Source organism: Xenopus tropicalis, chromosome 8 (genome assembly GCF_000004195.4).
Source record: "Xenopus tropicalis strain Nigerian chromosome 8, UCB_Xtro_10.0, whole genome shotgun sequence".
Taxonomy (NCBI): domain Eukaryota; kingdom Metazoa; phylum Chordata; class Amphibia; order Anura; family Pipidae; genus Xenopus; species Xenopus tropicalis.
This window is the reverse complement of record NC_030684.2, coordinates 9,615,805-9,637,985: the sequence shown is the minus strand read 5'-3', so window position 1 is coordinate 9,637,985 and position 22,181 is coordinate 9,615,805. Positions and strand designations below refer to the sequence as shown.

The 22,181-nt window shown below is 47.6% G+C and overlaps 1 protein-coding gene across 1 annotated transcript in view; it reads right to left on the bottom strand.

The window, feature by feature from the left end:
- Positions 1-564: 564 nt before the first annotated feature.
- The window catches only part of LOC100488020 (carboxyl-terminal PDZ ligand of neuronal nitric oxide synthase protein), a 72,506-nt gene continuing 50,889 nt past the window's right edge, over positions 565-22,181 (bottom strand). Inside the window, exons 3-11 of the mRNA XM_002941307.5 lie at positions 15,124-15,216; positions 14,977-15,035; positions 7,963-8,071; positions 5,867-6,008; positions 5,408-5,568; positions 3,400-3,567; positions 2,951-3,116; positions 2,496-2,823; positions 565-1,345 (exon numbers count right to left, since the gene is read on the bottom strand). Of these exons, the coding sequence (XP_002941353.1) occupies positions 799-1,345; positions 2,496-2,823; positions 2,951-3,116; positions 3,400-3,567; positions 5,408-5,568; positions 5,867-6,008; positions 7,963-8,071; positions 14,977-15,035; positions 15,124-15,216 (1,773 nt within the window). The 3' untranslated portion in view covers positions 565-798. The remainder of the gene's footprint in view (positions 1,346-2,495; positions 2,824-2,950; positions 3,117-3,399; positions 3,568-5,407; positions 5,569-5,866; positions 6,009-7,962; positions 8,072-14,976; positions 15,036-15,123; positions 15,217-22,181) is intronic.

Genomic DNA, 22,181 nt, shown 5'->3' with positions numbered 1-22,181 from the left:
GACGAAAGGCAGAAGCTCCTTCGTTGGGTTCTCTCTAAAGGAAATGGGTTTTGTGGAACTTTATATTAAAAAGCAGTTATTGGACCAAGCTCTGTACGAGGCCATTGCCCGAGGGTACAGTCCTCCCTGTGGTGCTGATTTAGACTGGACATTCCCAGGGCAGATTTGTGGATGACCTAAACTGTGTGGTTGGTGTCCTTCAGGGAAAGTCCTTCAACAGACAGCGACTCCACCACTTCAATCATTTACAAATTCCATAAAGATGACATCAAGTGTTTCTAGTAATCTTCAATGTCATTGGTTCCTAATGGAACTGGGGGAAACTGGTGATTGTCATTGGACCCCATATCCAATTCAGGCCCCAGTCCATTGAGGTCTTCTAAAGAACCCAACCTTCAGACCTGTGTTGAAAAATTGTTGAAGCTTTATAAACGCTCGGCCTAACACTGGGGTATCCATATCCCCTATAGGATTGCGAGCAGCCAACATGATGTTGGAACCAAGTTCTTGAATGCTGCAGATGGAGTCAACAGTGGAAAGTTCTTGAATTCTGTAACAGTGGAAGGTTCTTGAATACTGCAGATGGAGTCAACTGTGGAAGGTTCTTGAATGCTGCAGATGGAGTCAACTGTGGAAGGTTCTTGAATGCTGCAGATGGAGGCAACTTTGGAAAGTTCTTAAAAGCTGCAGATGGAGGCAAATGAGGAAAGATCTTGAATGCTGCATATTAGGGCAACTTTGGACACACCAGAGTAGATGTTGTCTCCACTGGCAACCCTCTGGAACAAAGCCAGCATTTCAGTTGCCATTTTTGATGAGGCGCCACTGTTTTTGGATGGATATGTCCGACTCTACTTCTGGGAGATCATCTTCAGAGAAACTGATGTGCAGACAAGTGTCGTGCGCGGTGGAGAATGGCAACGTACCCTCTGCGGCAAACTGCTTGGCGGAACCGTTAAAGACTTGGATATCGGGTAAGATGGTCGGGGTGTCCTCCAAGTTGTCGTAGCTGCTGGTGATTGAGTGGAAGGTCCCATTCTCGTCCACCACTTCCCGATGGAAGGATAAATTGGACGCCTCCTTGATGGGAGAGAGGTCGGGGTTCTCAAAGCATGGGAAGTGCGCATTTTTAAAGGATGGACTGATGTCCTCGGGGGCGAACTCGGACGGTGTAATTGAACAGGAGGTGATGGTAGTAAAGCTGGTCAGGTTGACGGTGGTCGGGGTTGTCAACGTTATGCTCTCCATAGAGGTGGATTCCGGAATGGGTCCCGAAAAGATCTTACTGGACCTCTTTTTAGTAATGGGAGGCGGCGGGATCAGTTTAGGAATGGACTGTAGAAGCCTAAGAAGAAACAAACAAACTTATTAGACAGGAACCAATCACACCCCAGGACAACATCTCAGAAGCAGAACCTTTGTAGCTCTATTGCACCCTACAAACAGCCACTACTGGACAGTCACGTCTTCCTCAGATTAAATGCATTTGGGGGACTAAAGAGGCAATCTGTATGTACATATATAAAGGTGCCCATAAACCTTCAGATCCGCTCGCTTGGTGAAGTCGCCAAGCGAGCGGATCTTCTCCCGATATCCCCACCTACGGGTGGGCGATATCGGGAGAATCCAGGCTAATTCGATCGTTTGGCCAAATTATAACGACGGGTATAGGCAAAGTCGGTCCGGGGACCGCATCAACGAGCCGATGCAGTCCCCCGATCAGACTAGATTTTTTTAACCTGCCCGATCGAGATCTGGACGATTTCAGGCCAGATATCGGTCGGGCAGGCCCGTTGGTAGTGCCCATGCACAGGCCGATTAGCTGCCGAATCTGTCTAAGGGACCCATATCGGCACCTTAACACTTGTGTCCTCCTTGGTGTTGCCGTTTACTGGCTGACTGACCCCTTGCAGTAGGGGATGCACCGAATCCCAGATTTGGTTTGGGATTTGGGGTGAATCCAGGGTTTTTTGGAAGGATTCGGTTTCGGCCGAATCCACGATCCCGGCCGAACCGAATCCTTATTAGCAAATGTTAATTAGCATTCGGAAAGAGTTAATGGTCAGGGAGGGTTCGGCCAAACCCAAAAAAGTGGATTTGGTGCATCCCTATTTATCAGTGGTTAAATATGGGGGGCAGTGATAACTAACTCTAGTTGCTGGGTCTGCCTTAGATTGAAGCAGAGCCACCCAGTGGCCTCACTTTACTTTCTGGGGTCCCCTTGTAAAGATATTTATGGAACCCCTCCATGTCACATTGCCACAATCCCCCCTCCCATGTCCATTGATCTGACATAGTTGCAGGTACTTTTAGGGGCCACCTTTCCTACCTGGCAGTCACAGGTTCTGCCAATAGTTACGCCACTGGAGCCAACAATTTCCCCATCAGGAATGTAAATTTTTTTTTTATATAAAGTTCCGGCAAGGGAAGCCTTTATACAAGGGCATTCTGGGAACCATGATGTTGCTTAATGACTAGAACTGAAATAAACCTACTTTGCCTCCTCTGATTCTGCCCTTCCATCTCCAGCCTTGATGCCCTTGCCGTGATCTTCTATGACCTCAATGACCTCCGATCCTTCCACCTTTCTGCAGGAGACCCCGTTGCCTTCCTCGGAGGCCGCGCATGGATGATCCAGGTTCAGCAGGTTGAGGTACGACTCCCCGATGTTGTTGCCATTCAAGGTCTGAGCAGTGCCAGGGTTACTCTGAAGACTCGCGGGAGTGGAGGTGCACGGGAGGTTGATCTCCAGGTTGTACAGGTTCTTTAGGTTCAGCGAGAGGGACTGCGCAATCGCCAGGTTGTGCAACGATCTTCTATCACCTGTAGAAGATAAAGGGATGTTACATTGTCAAATAGTCCAGTACAGTCTCTACACTGCTCATTCTGACTCCTGAAAGCCATCTCCAGTCTCCATGTCCTTCAAAGGAACCATCCAACTGCTCCTCACCTGGCTGTTTGGAGTCAGATCTCAGCTCCAGCTCTTTCAGCTGTCGCACCAGGAGAGAGATGTGCTGTAACAGGTCCCTATTGGTCAACAGCAACTGCCGGACCCGGGCCTGAGATTCTATCCGCGCCGCTGTTTCTGCCGCAAGTTGGTCTTTGAGCAGTTGAACCTGGTCGGTTATGGGAGAAGACAATACTTTTGGTAAATATAATGTTTTAGTGGACGGACAGTTGGATTGTTAACGCCACCTAGAGGTGAGCTGTGGGTACGACACAATGGGGGGCATTTATAAAGACTGGGCAAATTTGCACCTAGGTTGTCCCCTATAGCAACCAAAAAAATAAATGTCTCTTTCAGGTACTCATATGCTTATGTGCTTTACAGCAGGGCTCCTGCCTTGCTTTATGGTAGGAAACTCCAACAAATACACTTTCTTGGGAGAGACAACCTACCTGGGCTACTGCCACTTGCGTTTGCTGCTGTTGCTGCAGAAGCTGATGTTGCAGGAGTTGCAGTCGATGCTGGGAAGCGAGTGGAGTAAGGGCAGAGATAGGGCAGGACGAGTCGGGAGTCTGGTCTTTGTTGGATACAGGAGAATGGATGGGACACTTATCTATGTCCTGGATAAACACAACAAAGGTGAGTGAGAACAGCACACACAGCAACCACAGAACCATCCAAAGGCCCATGACAGCGATGCCCCTATGGGACCATCCCATGGCCTATCTATCTCAGAGGTGTCCCTATGGAACAATCCCATGGCCTATCTATCTCAGAGGTGTCCCTATGGAACCATCCCATGGCCTATCTATCTCAGTGGTGCCCCTATGGGACCATCCCATGGCCTATTTATCTCAGATGGGTCCCTATGGAACCATCCCATGGCCTATATATCTCAATGGTGCCCCTATGGAGCCATCCCATGGCCTATCTATCTCAATGGTGCCCCTATGGAACCATCCCATGGCCTATCTATCTCAATGGTGCCCCTATGGAACCATCCCATGGCCTATCTATCTCAATGGTGCCCCTATGGAACCATCCCATGGCCTATCTATCTCAATGGTGCCCCTATGGAACCATCCCATGGCCTATCTATCTCAGTGGTGCCCCTATGGGACACTTATCTATGTCTTGGATAAACACAACAAAGGTGAGTGAGAACAGCACACAGCCACCACAGACCATCCCATGGCCTATCTATCTCAGTGGTGCCCCTATGGAACCATCCCATGGCCTATCTATCTCAGTGGTGCCCCTATGGAACCATCCCATGGCCTATCCATCTCAGTAGTGCCCCTATGGAACCATCCCATGGCCTATCTATCTCAGTGGTGTCCCTATGGAACCATCTCATGGTCTGTCTATCTCAGTGGTTCCCCTATGGAACCATCCCATGACCTATATATCTCAGTGGTGCCCCTATGGAACCATCCAATGACCTGTCTCAGTGGTGTCCCTATGGAACCATCTCATGGTCCGTTAATCTCAGTGGTACCTCTATGGAACCATCTCCTAGTTTATCTCTCAGTGGTGCCCCTATGGGACCATCCCATGACCTATCTATCTCAGTGGCACCTCTATGGAACCATCTCCTGGTCTATCTCAGTGCTGGTCAAAGATGCATCGTGTTGCTTTTTATAACCCACAGTCACTGCAAGAATCTGGCACAGGAAGGCCTTATACCAGAGACCAGAGCACATGGATAAAGTCAAGAATAAAAACATTAGGGTATAGGCACATTTTGGGCATATGGTGAGTATTCATTAAGTACATGCTTCTAAATAATCAGAGCAGAAACAAAGAATCTGAGCAGTGAGAGTTCCTCGCTGTCATAAACCGATTCACCACCAGGCGTCTCCAGCGTATGGAGAATAATTGTGAGCTCTTGCATTGTGGATAATATTACATGAAATGTCCTGCAGACGAAACAACTCATTACACGGTTATCTGGCCGAATATATCAGCTGGAGCCCCAATCCCAGACTTTCTCTGCAATGTACACATTGTCATTAGACTGCCCCCTCCTAAGAGGCAGAGCTCAGAGATTTGTTACGTACTAATCTTGTCCTATTAGATCAAGGGGTTCCCAACCAAGAGTTGGGGAGAAACACAAGCATCAAAAAAGTTCCTGGGCTGTGATTGGCTATTTGGTAGCCCCTATGTGGATTCTATGTAGCCTACAGGAGGATCTGTTTGGTAGTACAGGAATTCAAAAATAAGCACCTGGTTTGAGGCCAACATCAAAGGGGTTGGGGAGCAACATGTTGCCCCCGAGCCACTAGTTGGGGATCACTGGTTTAGAGATTCAGATCCCATTTATGTGTTTTGCCTCCGCTATGCTATTAGCTCTACTACTCTCGTAGCTTTATGCCAAGGAAGCGATGAAGCAATAGATAAAGTATCCCACCATTTTTGGAAAGCAACGGAAGCCCCCGTCTCTCCAGGGGCGTATCCTACCTGACTACCGCGTTCCATTACCGCTCGCACCGACTGCAGGATCCCTAAATCAGATACCGTGGAGTCTCGTTCGATGTTCCTCTCATCAAGGAGGACGACCCTCTTGAGATCAGCGTCTGCTTCTTCGGGGTCTTTATTCTCCTCTCCTGTCAACTGGCGGCCTAATGAGGGAACACATGGAAGATAAAGAGATAGGGATTAAGCAAGCCGGCCTTGTGCCTCGCATGTTAATTTGCCCCACAAGGTGACAGATCTTTGGAATCAGGCAGATGTCCTCATATTCAAGGGTAATGCTGTCCCTGACTAGGGACTGGAAGAACATGGAACGCTCAAGCAATGAACAATTTGACACTTCCATGCCTGGCAGATCATTGTGTCGTCACTCACTGGTGTGGATGTCACACTCGACTAGGCTACAGAAGCCCCCGGAGCTTGGTGGGCACCTCCGCCTATATCTACCTTCCAAGTTGGCTTCTTCTTGGGATTTGTCGCTGGCACCGTCTGCCTGCCCATCCGCATTCTGCTGGGCATGTTGCAGGCTCATTTTGTGGCACACTTCAAAGGCTTGCCCGACTGTCCGCACAATCTGCATTGCCTGGCTCTGAAATATAGAAATAAAGACATTGACTGCTGTTATTCAACAGTAAAATAACTGCAAAAAGTTGCGCCAACATCTCCATAAGTGAGGACTAAAAAAAAGCTATCTGCATTTTGCCTCCTACTGCAACGGTGCCATCAAAAAAATCACACAAGTTGCATCATATGATTGCCATGCAATGCTGTTGGCTTTGGGATAGGGAACTCATGTTGAAAGAACAGGATTATGGGAATCTATGTTGGAATTTAGAAGTTCAAGGCTATCACGGAGGTTCAATGTTCAGAGATATCTAAAAATGCAAACGAGCAGTCTCCCCAAATCTCACCCTATCTGGTCTTCAATCTGAACCCCCACCCCAGGCTACTGTCCCAGGGTCCAACTGCTGAGTTAAGGAATCACTTCTGTAGAAGACCTTTGGGTTGGCTCCACTGGCTTCCAGAGTAGACAGGACAGGAACAGAAAGAGATTCCTCCAATCCAGCTGTCTAATCAGTAGATGGTGACATGTAAACATACGGTACATTCCAACGTGTTTCATGGTCACCTAGCACAGTCATAGGCAGAACAGACTGCTGCTCAGGTCCATTCACCTGAAGTTCAAGGCTATCATGGAGCTTTAATGTTCAGAGATATCTAGAAATGCAAACGAGCAGTCTCCCCAAATCTCACCCTATCTGGTCTTCAATCTGAACCCCCACCCCAGGCTACTGTCCCAGCTGCAGAGTTTAGGAATCACTTCCGTAGAAGACTTTTGGGTTGTCTTCATTGGCTTCCAGAGTAGACAGGACCGTAAAGAGATTCCTCTGACTCCTATGACTGTGCTAGGCGAGCATGAAACGCTTCTTCACTGGCTTCCAGAGTAGACAGGAACGGAACGTAAAGAGATTCCTCCAAACCAGCCATCTAATCAGTAGACGGTGACATGTAAACATGCATTCCAACACGTTTCATGGTCACCTAGCACAGTCATAGGCAGAAAAGACTGCTGCTTATACACGCCTGGTCTGGAGATGTCTCTGAAGGCTTACACCTTATATCAGCTGAACACTCAGGTCCATTCACTTGAAGTTCAAGGCTATCATGGAGGTTCAATGTTCATAGATATCTAGAAATGCAAACGAGCAGTGTCCCCAAATCTCACCCTGTCTGGTCTTCAAGCTGAACCCCCACCCCAGGCTACTGTCCCAGGTCCCAACTGCTGAGTTTAGGAATCACTTCTGTAGAAGACCTTTGGGTTGCCTTCATTGGCTTCCAGAGTAGACAGGACAGGAATGGAAAGAGATTCCTCCAATCCAGCTGTCTAACCAGTAGATGGTGACATGTAACCATACATTCCAACGTGTTTCATGCTCACCTAGCACAGTCATAGGCAGAACAGACTGCTGCTTATACACGCCTGGTCTGGAGAGGTCTCTGAACGCTCAGGTCCATTCACCTGAAGTTTAAGGCTATCATGGAGGTTCATGGAGGTTCATGGAGGAACCCCCACCCCAGGCTACTGTCCCAGGGTCAAACTGCTGAGTTTAGGAACCACTTCTGTAGAAGACCTTTTGGTTGTCTCCGCTGGCTTCCAGAGTAGACAGGACAGGAACGTAAAGAGATTCCTCCAAACCAGCCGTCTAATCAGTAGATGGTGACATGTAACCATACATTCCAACGCGTTTCATGCTCACCTAGCACAGTCATAGGCAGAACAGACTGCTGCTTATACACGCCTGGTCTGGAGATGTCTCTGAACGCTTACACCTTACATCACCTGAACGCTCAGGTCCATTCACCTGAAGTTCAAGGCTATCATGGAGTCCAGCTTTTACCTTGGTGGTGGTGGGTCTACTAGACCTAGGTTTCTATTCTATCACAAGCACCATGGGGGGAGAGGTAAAAAAATGGACTGATGAGGGGCACATGGAGAAAACCAACATCTAGAAAGCCATCAGGAAAGCCTAATTCTACCCCACCTTTTTCTTTGACTTGAAGACGTTGCACTTGAAGGAGTTGCTGGCTCCGTCCCGCGCGATGTAACTGAATATTTTTAAGTCTTGGGAGTCGTGGGACACATAGAATATTCTGGAAAGAAAAGAGAACATGAAGTATCATTTCTTGGGGGGGGGGAAAAAACGAGTTCTAATAATAATAACGTGTATTAACCTCGGAGGTCGGCCGAAGGCATGAATATTCTACGGGAATTGGAACCGCTGTCTAACAGATATAAATATTCATTATTTCTGCCGGCCGAGCTGGGAACGAAAACGTTCCAAATGAGGGAACTGCGAGCAGAAAAGAGAATATTACAGTCTGACTGGATTGGAATGAAATGAGCCTGGCAGTCAGTCTTAGAGATGCCGGCCAATGAATGCAGGAAAGTTGGAAAGTACTTTTTTCTGCTTGCGTAGAAGAATGTACTTCCTGGGTAGTCATGTGACTGTACTTGCTTCCTGCCTGCCCCATGTACCCTCCAGTCCTGCTTTATAATAAACCCACAATGAACATTATACCCATAGGTACGGACTATGTGAATTGAGGTTATTATATGGTGTGTGTATATCTATCTATCTCTCTGTATCTATCTATCTATCTATCTATCTCTCTGTATCTATCTATCTATCTATCTATCTCTCTGTATCTATCTATCTATCTATCTATCTATCTATCTATCTCTCTGTATCTGTCTGTCTGTCTATCTATCTATCTATCTCTCTGTATCTATCTATCTATCTATCTATCTCTCTGTATCTATCTATCTATCTATCTATCTATCTATCTCTCTGTATCTATCTATCTATCTATCTATCTATCTATCTATCTCTCTGTATCTGTCTGTCTGTCTATCTATCTATCTATCTCTCTGTATCTATCTATCTATCTATCTATCTATCTCTCTGTATCTATCTATCTATCTATCTATCTATCTATCTCTCTGTATCTATCTATCTATCTATCTATCTATCTCTCTGTATCTGTCTGTCTGTCTATCTATCTATCTCTCTGTATCTGTCTATCTATCTGTATCTATCTATCCATCTATCTATCTGTATCTATCTATCCGTCTATCTATCTGTATCTATCTATCCGTCTATCTCTCTGTATCTCTCTGTATCTGTCTGTCTATCTATCTCTCTGTATCTGTCTGTCTATCTATCTCTCTGTATCTGTCTGTCTATCTATCTGTCTGTCTATCTATCTGTCTGTCTATCTATCTGTCTGTCTATCTATCTGTCTGTCTATCTATCTGTCTGTCTATCTATCTGTCTGTCTATCTATCTCTCTGTCTATCTATCTCTCTGTCTATCTATCTCTCTGTCTATCTATCTCTCTGTCTATCTATCTCTCTGTATCTGTCTGTCTATCTATCTATCTCTCTGTATCTGTCTGTCTATCTATCTCTCTGTATCTGTCTGTCTATCTATCTCTCTGTATCTGTCTGTCTATCTATCTCTCTGTATCTGTCTGTCTATCTATCTCTCTGTATCTGTCTGTCTATCTATCTCTCTGTATCTGTCTGTCTATCTATCTGTCTGTCTGTCTATCTATCTGTCTGTCTATCTATCTGTCTGTCTATCTATCTGTCTGTCTATCTATCTGTCTGTCTATCTATCTGTCTGTCTATCTATCTGTCTGTCTATCTATCTGTCTGTCTATCTATCTGTCTGTCTATCTATCTGTCTGTCTATCTATCTGTCTGTCTATCTGTCTGTCTATCTATCTGTCTGTCTATCTATCTGTCTGTCTATCTATCTCTCTGTCTATCTCTCTGTCTATCTATCTCTCTGTCTATCTATCTCTCTGTCTATCTATCTCTCTGTCTATCTATCTCTCTGTCTATCTATCTCTCTGTCTATCTATCTCTCTGTATCTGTCTGTCTATCTATCTATCTCTCTGTATCTGTCTGTCTATCTATCTATCTCTCTGTATCTGTCTGTCTGTCTATCTCTCTGTATCTGTCTGTCTATCTATCTATCTCTCTGTATCTGTCTGTCTGTCTATCTATCTGTATCTGTCTGTCTATCTATCTCTCTGTATCTATCTGTCTATCTATCTATCTCTCTGTATCTGTCTGTCTGTCTGTCTATCTATCTGTATCTGTCTATCTATCTGTCTGTCTATCTATCTGTCTGTATCTGTCTATCTATCTGTCTGTATCTGTCTATCTATCTATCTGTATCTGTCTATCTATCTATCTGTATCTGTCTATCTATCTATCTGTATCTGTCTATCTATCTATCTGTATCTGTCTATCTATCTATCTGTATCTGTATGTCTGTCTAACTATCTATCTCTCTGTATCTGTCTATCTATCTATCTCTCTGTATCTGTCTATATCTGCCAATCTATCTATCTCTCTGTATCTATCTATCTATCTATCTCTCTGTATCTATCTATCTACCTATCTATCTTGTTCAACTTACGGTAAACCTAACATGTATGTATGTATGTATAAATGTTAGATGTTAGTTAAATAAGTAAAGGGAGTATTTAAGGACAATCCCTGTATTTGCTCCATTATTTTTGTCTGTTTTATGGGATTCCATGGCCACATTCCGGATACGACTGCACCTACCGAATCTCTTTTTGCGCTAAGTAAGTTAGTGAGTGTCAGCAATCCCCCACTGGTGTCAGCAATCCCCCACTGGTGTCAGCAATCCCCCACTGGTGTCAGCAATCCCCCACTGGTGTCCGCAATCCCCACTGGTGTCCGCAATCCCCACTGGTATCCGCAATCCCCACTGGTATCCGCAATCCCCACTGGTATCAGCAATCCCCACTGGTATCAGCAATCCCCACTGGTAAGTGTAGCCTGTAAAGCATAAAACAGCTGGCCATGGGAACTGGCCCAACAATTCTTTGCCATAAAGTGTAACTTTAGGTCAGGCTTTACTTACCCTTTAAAGGACAAACTGTTTCAAACAGCAAGGGATTCACCTATTCCAATAATCCTTATTAGCCCCTGGATCCCACCTTTATGGTTAAAGCCTTTAAAGATGCCGAGGCGCTAACAGTCTGCCCGCCGGGGGCTTAAATCACTGTTTACTACAGGTAATAAATCGTGTTGTCTTCACGTCCGACTCCGAACACCGCGCTGTGCGTGACTTTCATTATACTGGCGCGGCACTAAAGCATCGGGGCTGTCAGACTGCTGATAAGAACGACCCGAGGGGCCCCCGGAGTATTGAAAGCTGCTCACATAATACTGAATTAGTTGGGTAATATGCCGGCCCAATTGAAAGGCAAAGCACATCTAGATCCTAACGAGACCCATAAGTCAAAGCAGAGGTCAGTAGCAAAGGTGTCGCCGCTGTGGGAAATCAAATAAGGTAGGAAATTGCATTTCAATCACAGCCCCATATACTCGCCTACAGCTTGGTACCGACTGCCCCGACCCACCGGGAATATGGGTTTGCTTTATTAACTATAAACCCAGTGAGAATGAGGAATGAATGGATATTGGGGAGTTGTATCAGGAGTCAGAACCAGCAGTGCAGGGAAGGGAAAGGGACAGACACAGTGACAGTTACACATAACTATAAACCCAGTGAGAATGAGGAATGAATGGATATTGGGGAGTTGTATCAGGAGTCAGAACCAGCAGTGCAGGGAAGGGAAAGGGACAGACACAGTGACAGTTACACATAACTATAAACCCAGTGAGAATGAGGAATGAATGGATATGGGGAGTTGTATCAGGAGTCAGAACCAGCAGTGCAGGGAAGGGAAAGGGACAGACACAGTGACAGTTACACATAACTATAAACCCAGTGAAAATGAGGAATGAATGGATATTGGGGAGTTGTATCAGGAGTCAGAACCAGCAGTGCAGGGAAGGGAAAGGGACAGACACAGTGACAGTTACACATAACTATAAACCCAGTGAGAATGAGGGATGAATGGGTATTGGGAAGTTGTATCAGGAGTCAGAACCAGCAGTGCAGAGAAGGGAAAGGGACAGACACAGTGACAGACAGACAATTAGGGTTGCACTTTCCAAGTATCTATGACCTATATATATATATATATTTTTTTTTTATTTTTTTTTATAAATATATATATTTAATACACCACAGCAACCAATCAGATATCTGATGTCATAAATGACTGATATTTGCAGTTTCATTCAACAAATCAAAGCTGCCTCCTATAATTCTGTGCTGGTTTGGCCCAACATCTCTGCCAGATACCCTATTTTAACCCTCAGCCCTGTTACCCATAACCCACTACTAACCCCCCCTTCCCTTAAAACCCAAGAACTGACATCATCATTAACAAAATGACATCATCAAGGGTTGACAGAGGGCAATAAGAGCCAGAGGAGGAGGCACTTACTGACCAAATGCAACCTGTAATGTCATAAAGTGGTTTGGTCTGGGTCAAGCAACCAATCAGATCCCAACATTAGCCACGAAATACAACCGGCTGCTGATTGGCTGCTATGAAGGAAGGTGAACAACCAAAGAATATGGAGGCTGTGGGGTCTGTAACGTCAATGTAAAGGGACAATAGACCTACAGCAGCCTATTGGTGATCTCTCCAGCTTTCTGGGTAAGAACATGGCGTTATTATACACATATATATATATATATATATATATATACACAATGTACTCCCATAGGAGCCGCAGCAGATGCCCGGGCAGCACGAGCCGCAGAATAGAAACATGTGATGCAGGAACAGATGAAAAGGAGTCGTACATTAAGTGCTCCTTCATACATTCCCCAGCAAGGTTACTGCGTCCTTGGCTAAAAAGCACCGACTCCGCACATTAGCGCAGCTGCCTCATCTCCATTGTTCCTTCTACATAGAACTTTCTGACTCATCCGCCAAGGAGTCTTTGTTCTGTGCCATTGGTCTTACCCCCCCCCCCCGATAAACAGAACTCTCTCGCGCTATGGAAGGACTTGATGTAATGTCTATACAATTGTGCAGTTATGTATATTTTCAACTTGCAACTAGATCTGAAAAAAATACATATATAGTGTAAGAAAAAAGTTTTTAACTTTGCCCAACTTATAAGGATACTACCCGGAATCTAATGCTCTGTTATACAGATAGCTAGAATCTCAGCCATAAAGCAGGGCAGGACTGCTGCTTACAATGGGGGGGATCAGATAGGATCTGTGCCACTGTGACAGAATGCTCTGTTATACAGATAGCTAGAATCTCAGCCATAAAGCAGGGCAGGACTGCTGCTTACAATGGGGGGATCAGATAGGATCTGTGCCACTGTGACAGAATGCTCTGTTATACAGATAGCTAGAATCTCAGCCATAAAGCAGGGCACGACTGCTGCTTACAATGGGGGGGATCAGATAGGATCTGTGCCACTGTGACAGAATGCTCTGTTATACAGATAGCTAGAATCTCAGCCATAAAGCAGGGCAGGACTGCTGCTTACAATGGGGGGATCAGATAGGATCTGTGCCACTGTGACAGAATGCTCTGTTATACAGATAGCTAGAAATCTCAGCCATAAGCAGGGCACGACTGCTGCTTACAATGGGGGGATCAGATAGGGTCTGTGCCACTGTGACAGAATGCTCTGTTATACAGATAGCTAGAATCTCAGCCATAAAGCAGGGCAGGACTGCTGCTTACAATGGGGGGATCAGATAGGATCTGTGCCACTGTGACAGAATGCTCTGTTATACAGATAGCTAGAATCTCAGCCATAAAGCAGGGCAGGACTGCTGCTTACAATGGGGGGATCAGATAGGATCTGTGCCACTGTGACAGAATGCTCTGTTATACAGATAGCTAGAATCTCAGCCATAAAGCAGGGCAGGACTGCTGCTTACAATGGGGGGATCAGATAGGATCTGTGCCACTGTGACAGAATGCTCTGTTATACAGATAGCTAGAATCTCAGCCATAAAGCAGGGCAGGACTGCTGCTTACAATGGGGGGGGATCAGATAGGATCTGTGCCACTGTGACAGAATGCTCTGTTATACAGATAGCTAGAATCTCAGCCATAAAGCAGGGCAGGACTGCCTGCTTACAATGGGGGGGGATCAGATAGGATCTGTGCCAACTGTGACAAGAATGCTCTGTTATACAGATAGCTAGAATCTCAGCCATAAAGCAGGGCAGGACTGCTGCTTACAATGGGGGGGATCAGATAGGATCTGTGCCACTGTGACAGAATGCTCTGTTATAACAGATAGCTAGAATCTCAGCCATAAAGCAGGGCAGGACTGCTGCTTACAATGGGGGATCAGATAGGATCTGTGCCACTGTGACAGAATGCTCTGTTATACAGATAGCTAGAATCTCAGCCATAAAGCAGGGCAGGACTGCTGCTTACAATGGGGGGATCAGATAGGATCTGTGCCACTGTGACAGGAATGCTCTGTTATACAGATAGCTAGAAATCTCAGCCATAAAGCAGGGCAGGACTGCTGCTTACAATGGGGGGATCAGATAGGATCTGTGCACTGTGACAGAATGCTCTGTTATACAGATAGCTAGAATCTCAGCCATTAAAGCAGGGCAGGACTGCTGCTTACAATGGGGGATCAGATAGGGTTGTGCCACTGTGACAGAATGCTCTGTTTATAAGATAGCTAGAATCTCAGCCATAAAGCAGGGCAGGACTGCTGCTTACAATGGGGGGGATCAGATAGGATCTGTGCCACTGTGACAGAATGCTCTGTTATACAGATAGCTAGAATTCTCAGCCATAAAGCAGGACAGGACTGCTGCTTACAATAGGGGGGGATCAGATAGGATCTGTGCCACTGTGACAGAATGCTCTGTTATACAGATAGCTAGAATCTCAGCCATAAAGCAGGGCAGGACTGCTGCTTACAATGGGGGGATCAGATAGGATCTGTGCCACTGTGACAGAATGCTCTGTTATACAGATAGCTAGAATCTCAGCCATAAAGCAGGGCAGGACTGCTGCTTACAATGGGGGGATCAGATAGGATATGAGAAATGTATAAGGAAAGTCTGAGTAATGACCACAGACCCCCCATTACCTGTACACAGGATCGTGCATCATCAGCATTTTGCTTTCATCCCACGTCCATTCCTTTCTCTGTGGGGGATAAAAATATACACAGGATTAGGGAAGGCAGGGACCATGGATAGATAATAAGTCCCTCTATGGGCGCGACGGCTCTCACCTTCTGTTTCTTCCTCATCACCACCTTGACGCCATCGACGGACACCATGATACTCACTTTCTTCTTTTTTATGTTCTTTGCTTTGAATTCATACTGCAAGAGAAAGCACAGGCCCAGCATCACATATATATATAAAATTAATAATGAATTAATATATATTAATCTTTGTAACTGCTAAAAAATAAACAAGCATGTTTCGATGAAGAGTGCCCAGAACATTCCTTCTCTGTATATTTGTATTTATACATATGGGAGGGAGGTGCCATAGTGTTTCCCTTAGACTGTACAGTATGTGGGTACAGCTTATTGTGTGCCCAGAACATTCCTTCTCTGTATATTTGTATTTATACATATGGGAGGGAGGTGCCATAGTGTTTCCCTTAGACTGTACAGTATGGGGGTACAGCTTATTGTGTGCCCAGAACATTCCTTCTCTGTATATTTGTATTTATACATATGGGAGGGAGGTGCCATAGTGTTTCCCTTAGACAGTACAGTATGGGGGTACAGCTTATTGTGTGCCCAGAACATTCCTTCTCTGTATATTTGTATTTATACATATGGGTAGGGGGTGTCATAGTGTTTCCCTTAGACAGTACAGTATGGGGGTACAGCTTATTGTGTGCCCAGAACATTCCTTCTCTGTATATTTGTATTTATACATATGGGAGGGAGGTGCCATAGTGTTTCCCTTAGACAGTACAGTATGGGGTACAGCTTATTGTGTGCCCAGAACATTCCTTCTCTGTATATTTGTATTTATACATATGGGAGGGAGGTGCCATAGTGTTTCCCTTAGACAGTACAGTATGAGGGTACAGCTTATTGTGTGCCCAGAACATTCCTTCTCTGTATATTTGTATTTATACATATGGGAGGGAGGTGCCATAGTGTTTCCCTTACACAGTACAGTATGAGGGTACAGCTTATTGTGTGCCCAGAACATTCCTTCTCTGTATATTTGTATTTATACATATGGGAGGGAGGTGCCATAGTGTTTCCCTTAGACAGTACAGTATGGGGTACAGCTTATTGTGTGCCCAGAACATTCCTTCTCTGTATATTTGTATTTATACATATGGGAGGGAGGTGCCATAGTGTTTCCCTTAGACAGTACAGTATGAGGGTACAGCTTATTGTGTGCCCAGAACATTCGTTCTCTGTATATTTGTATTTATACATATGGGAGGGAGGTGCCATAGTGTTTCCCTTAGACAGTACAGTATGGGGGTACAGCTTATTGTGTGCCCAGAACATTCCTTCTCTGTATATTTGTATTTATACATATGGGTAGGGGGTGCCATAGTGTTTCCCTTAGACAGTACAGTATGGGGGTACAGCTTATTGTGTGCCCAGAACATTCCTTCTCTGTATATTTGTATTTATACATATGGGAGGGAGGTGCCATAGTGTTTCCCTTAGACAGTACAGTATGGGGGTACAGCTTATTGTGTGCCCAGAACATTCCTTCTCTGTATATTTGTATTTATACATATGGGAGGGAGGTGCCATAGTGTTTCCCTTAGACAGTACAGTATGGGGGTACAGCTTATTGTGTGCCCAGAACATTCCTTCTCTGTATATTTGTATTTATACATATGGGAGGGAGGTGCCATAGTGTTTCCCTTAGACAGTACAGTATGGGGGTACAGCTTATTGTGTGCCCAGAACATTCCTTCTCTGTATATTTGTACTTATAGAGTTCGGTGGGAGGTGCTATATTTCGTGTTCAGGAAATCCAATGTTTGATGGAACAGCAATGAAACTCCTAAAAGGGCACAGTGTGAGTTTAATTTAGGAAGTGTAATGGGGGAGGGGGGGGGGGGGGAATATGGGGAGGTGTAAATATACAAATACTTCCATTCATGAATAATTCATTATGCTCCAGATAAGAGAGAGCAGAGAAGATGCCAGAATCTGACATTTGCTTTGTGGGAAAATTAGCATAGGAATAGAGGGGCTTAATAACCCGGGGGGAGGGGGGCCATCTAACTATGAACTAAAGATTACATGCAGGGCTGGGGGGGTGCTGTAAGGTGCCACAGACACTCACTATTTATTGGGCTGGGGGGGCTGTTTGTGCCTCTGGGTACTGGGAATGCCAGGGGGGCTGTAACGTGCCACAGACACTCACTATTTATTGGGCTGGGGGGGCTGTTTGTGCCTCTGGGTACTGGGAATGCCAGGGGGGCTGTAAGGTGCCACAAACAGTCACTATTTATTGGGCTGGGGGGGCTGTTTGTGCCTCTGGGTACTGGGAATGCCAGGGGGGCTGTAAGGTGCCACAGACAGTCACTATTTATTGGGCTGGGGGGCTGTTTGTGCCTCTGGGTACTGGGAATGCCAGGGGAACTGTAAGGTGTCACAGACAGTCACTATTTATTGGGCTGGGGGGGCTGTTTGTGGCCTCTGGGTACTGGGAATGCCAGGGGGGCTGTAAGGTGCCACAGACAGTCACTATTTATTGGGCTGGGGGGGGGCTGTTTGTGCCTCTGGGTACTGGGAAATGCCTAGGGGGGCTGTAAGGTGCCACAGACAGTCACTATTTATTGGGCTGGGGGGGCTGTTTGTGCCTCTGGGTACTGGGAATGCCAGGGGGGCTGTAAGGTGCCACAGACAGTCACTATTTATTGGGCTGGGGGGGCTGTTTGTGCCTCTGGGTACTGGGAATGCAGGGGGGCTGTAAGGTGCCACAAACAGTCACTATTTATTGGGCTTGGGGGGGCTGTTTGTGCCTCCTGGGTACTGGGTATGCCAGGGGGGCTGTAAGGTGCCACAGACAGTCACTATTTATTGGGCTGGGGGGGCTGTTTGTGCCTCTGGGTACTGGGATGCCAGGGGGGCTGTAAGGTGCCACAGACAGTCACTATTTATTGGGCTGGGGGGGGGCTGTTTGTGCCTCTGGTACTGGGAATGCCAGGGGGGCTGTAAGGTGCCACAGACAGTCACTATTTATTGGGCTGGGGGGGGGGCTGTTTGTGCCTCTGGGTACTGGGAATGCCAGGGGGGCTGTAAGGTGCCACAGACAGTCACTATTTATTGGCTGGGGGGGCTGTTTGTGCCTCTGGGTACTGGGAATGCCAGGGGGGCTGTAAGGTGCCACAGACAGTCACTATTTATTGGGCTGGGGGGGGGCTGTTTGTGCCTCTGGGTACTGGGAATGCCAGGGGGCTGTAAGGTGCCACAGACAGTCACTATTTATTGGGCTGGGGGGGGCTGTTTGTGCCTCTGGGTACTGGGAATGCAGGGGGGCTGTAAGGTGCCACAGACAGTCACTATTTTTGGGCTGGGGGGGCTGTTTGTGCCTCTGGGTACTGGGAATGCCAGGGGGGCTGTAAGGTGCCACAGACAGTCACTATTTATTGGCTGGGGGGGCTGTTTGTGCCTCTGGGTACTGGGAATGCCAGGGGGGCTGTAAGGTGCCACAGACAGTCACTATTTATTGGGCTGGGGGGGGCTGTTTGTGCCTCTGGGTACTGGGAATGCCAGGGGGGCTGTAAGGTGCCACAGACAGTCACTATTTATTGGGCTGGGGGGGCTGTTTTGTGCCTCTGGGTACTGGGAATGCCAGGGGGGGCTGTAAGGTGCCACAGACAGTCACTATTTTATTGGCGCTGGGGGGTGTTTGTGCCTCTGGGTACTGGGAATGCCAGGGGGGCTGTAAGGTGCCACAGACAGTCACTATTTATTGGGCTGGGGGGCTGTTTGTGCCTCTGGGTACTGGGAATGCCAGGGGGGCTGTAAGGTGCCACAGACAGTCACTATTTATTGGGCTGGGGGGGGCTGTTTGTGCCTCTGGGTACTGGGAATGCCAGGGGGGCTGTAAGGTGCCACAGACAGTCACTATTTATTGGGCTGGGGGGGCTGTTTGTGCCTCTGGGTACTGGGAATGCCAGGGGGGCTGTAAGGTGCCAAAAAGGCAGGAGAAACAGAGGAAAGAGCGGAGATAAAAGTGAAGGGAATTGGGAAATATTTCACAGAAAGAGCAATGAGGGAGCAGAAGAGAAAGGGAACCAGAACAGAATGAAGATGAAGAGACAAAGAAGAGGAGAATAAAGAGCGTTTCCTCTCTAACAGCAGCTGGAGGGCCACCAATGAGACAGCTTTATCGTACAGCTTCAATGTGACTCCCTGAGGAAGCGAGCCACGAGACAGACAGAGCCCAGAAGCGGCTCATCGGCCCCGACACTGCGCGGAACATTGTGGGAAGCACACAGCGACGGGCTGACAGCTGCCTGCGACTTTGCTGGGGAGACTGGGGGAGCAGCCTGCATCCAATCACATCTGACATCTCCTCACAGCTCCGGCATTCATTAGAGATAAAAATATCCACTTCCAAGGTTGCTGGCAGCTGCACCGGCGTCTGGAAGCGCTCACTGGGCTTTTCATCCGGCGCGGCGGCGGCGCAGGGAGGTGTCAGCAACAGTTTGTTGTGTGTGTTTGGGGGGGGGGGTATTTGTAAATGGAATTGCTGTTGTCTCTCTGCACTGCTGGTTGTGACTACATGTACCAGTAGGCAGCTTTCTTCCAACCTAGAACCCAATTCCCACAATGCCTTGCAGGTCAGTGAAAGGGACCTTGGACTCCAAAACAATTTTTTCACAGGATGAAAGAAAATCTCATTCCAAGCAACTTCCCCAATAGACGTGAATTAAAATTTGCACTGGTTTAAATTGTATTTGTACAAATAATGGCTATTGAGGAGCAGCGTCTGTGCGGCCATTTTTACTCTCCGTTCTCCAAGTCTGCTACATTGTTTCAACATGGATACAAAGACGCCGCTTTAAACAGCAACTTTATTTCCTAATAACTTTGTAATCATCGGAAATAAGTAATTAATGTTTATTGGGAAGTCGCTTAGAATCAGATTTGCTTTAATTATTCAATGTTTTATTTTAGGATTCACATTCAACTTTAATATTAACCTTTGGAGGAGGCTGGGAGTTTGGGTCTAGGATCAAAGGGCATCTCCATGTGGCAAAATAATTGCCTGATTGTGCCTTGGAACACAGCGGGGCCACTTCTGCATCATTAGCTGATTGAAATCTCCAACCACTGTGCCCCAAGCAGATTAGTTTAAGCAATGCTGAGGGTCCCGCTGGTGGGATCACACCCCCCATATAATGATGGCCTAGCTCAGGGGCCACATTGACAAATGGGCCAGGCCAGCGTTATGCCCAGGGCTGCCATCAGAAATCACAGGGCCTCACAGCTCCCCCCCAGCATCCTCCACTACCTAGCATCCTGCAGCTCCCCCACCCCAGCATCCTCCCCAACATCCTGCAGCTCCCCACCCCAGCATCCTCCCCAACATCCTCCAGCTCCCCCCAGCATCCTCCCCAACATCCTCCAGCTCCCCCCAGCATCCTCCCCAACATCCTCCAGCTACCCCCCAGCATCCTCCCCAACATCCTCCAGCTCCCCTGCAGCATCCTCCCCAACATCCTCCAGCTCCACTCCCCAGCATCCTCCCAACATCCTCCAGCTCCCCACCCCAGCACCCTCCAGCTCCCCCCAGCATCCTCCCCAACATCCTCCAGCTCCCCCCAGCATCCTCCAGCTCCACTCCCCAGCATCCTCCCCAACATCCTCCAGCTCCCCACCCCAGCACCCTCCAGCTCCCCCCAGCATCCTCCCAGCTCCCCTCCCCAGCATCCTCCAGCTCCCCCCCCTCAGCATCCTCCAGCTCCCCCCCCTCAGCATCCTCCAGCTACCCCCCTCAGCATCCTCCAGCTCCCCCCCCTCAGCATCCTTCAGCTCCCCCCCCTCAGCATCCTCCAGCTCCCCCCCCTCAGCATCCTTCAGCTCCCCCCCCTCAGCATCCTCCAGCTCCCCCCCTCAGCATCCTCCAGCTCCCCCCCCTCAGCATCCTTCAGCTCCCCCCCCTCAGCATCCTTCAGCTCCCCCCCCTCAGCATCCTTCAGCTCCCCCCCCTCAGCATCCTTCAGCTCCCCCCCCTCAGCATCCTCAGCTCCCCCCCTCAGCATCCTTCAGCTCCCCCCCCTCAGCATCCTTCAGCTCCCCCCCCATCAGCATCCTTCAGCTCCCCCCCCCTCAGCATCCTTCAGCTCCCCCCCCCTCAGCATCCTTCAGCTCCCCCCCCCTCAGCATCCTTCAGCTCCCCCCCCTCAGCATCCTTCAGCTTCCCCCCCCCTCAGCATCCTTCAGCTCCCCTCCCCAGCATCCTCCAGCACCCCCCTCAACATCCTCCCACAAGCATCCTCCCCCCAGCTCCCCCCACCCAGCATCCTCCATCTCCCCCCCGCACGCACGGGCACAACCAGGGCCGTAATTCTTTTAAGGGGGCTGGAGTTGGCGGGCCGGATTAAAAAGGCCAAAGATGCGGTGACTCCAGTCTAAAGGTGGCCATACACGGGCAGATTTCAGCAGCTGATTTGGGACCAATCTTCATTGCAATAAAACTGTTTGGCCCTAGGGCCAAACGATGGTATTAGCACAATACTGCCCACCCAAGGTGGCTATATTGGGGAAAAGATTAACCTTTTATGGTCACCTAAACAATCCGAGCTGGATCGGAGAGATTTCAGTGCTAATGACCAGAGCAAACAATAGAAATAGTGAGATGTTCAAATGGAGGTTCATGGATGGCGTCTCGTACCCAGATACCTAGTGACAGATCCCAACATCTCTTAAAGTCCCCATACACGGGCCGATTCTAGCTGCTGATATCAGTCCATTAGACTAATTTGCCAGCTAATCAGCCCGTGTAGGGGCTCTAACGACTGGCCTGCCCGACCAATATCTGGCCTGAAATTGGCAGATATCGATCGGGCAGGTTAAAAAATTTAGTCGGATCGGGGACCTCACTGGCGGTCCCCAAACCGACTGCGCCTATTAGCACCATACTAATTCCATTGTTTGGCCCCAGGGCCAAACGACCGAATTAGCTTAATTTGCCCGATATCGCCCACCTGTAGGTGGGGATATTGGGAGAAGATCCGCTCGCTTGGCGACCTCGCCATAGTGTGTATGGCCACCTTTACCCACACAAGCTCATAAAATTCGCAACTGTTTATTCTAAATAGAAATTAGGTTTT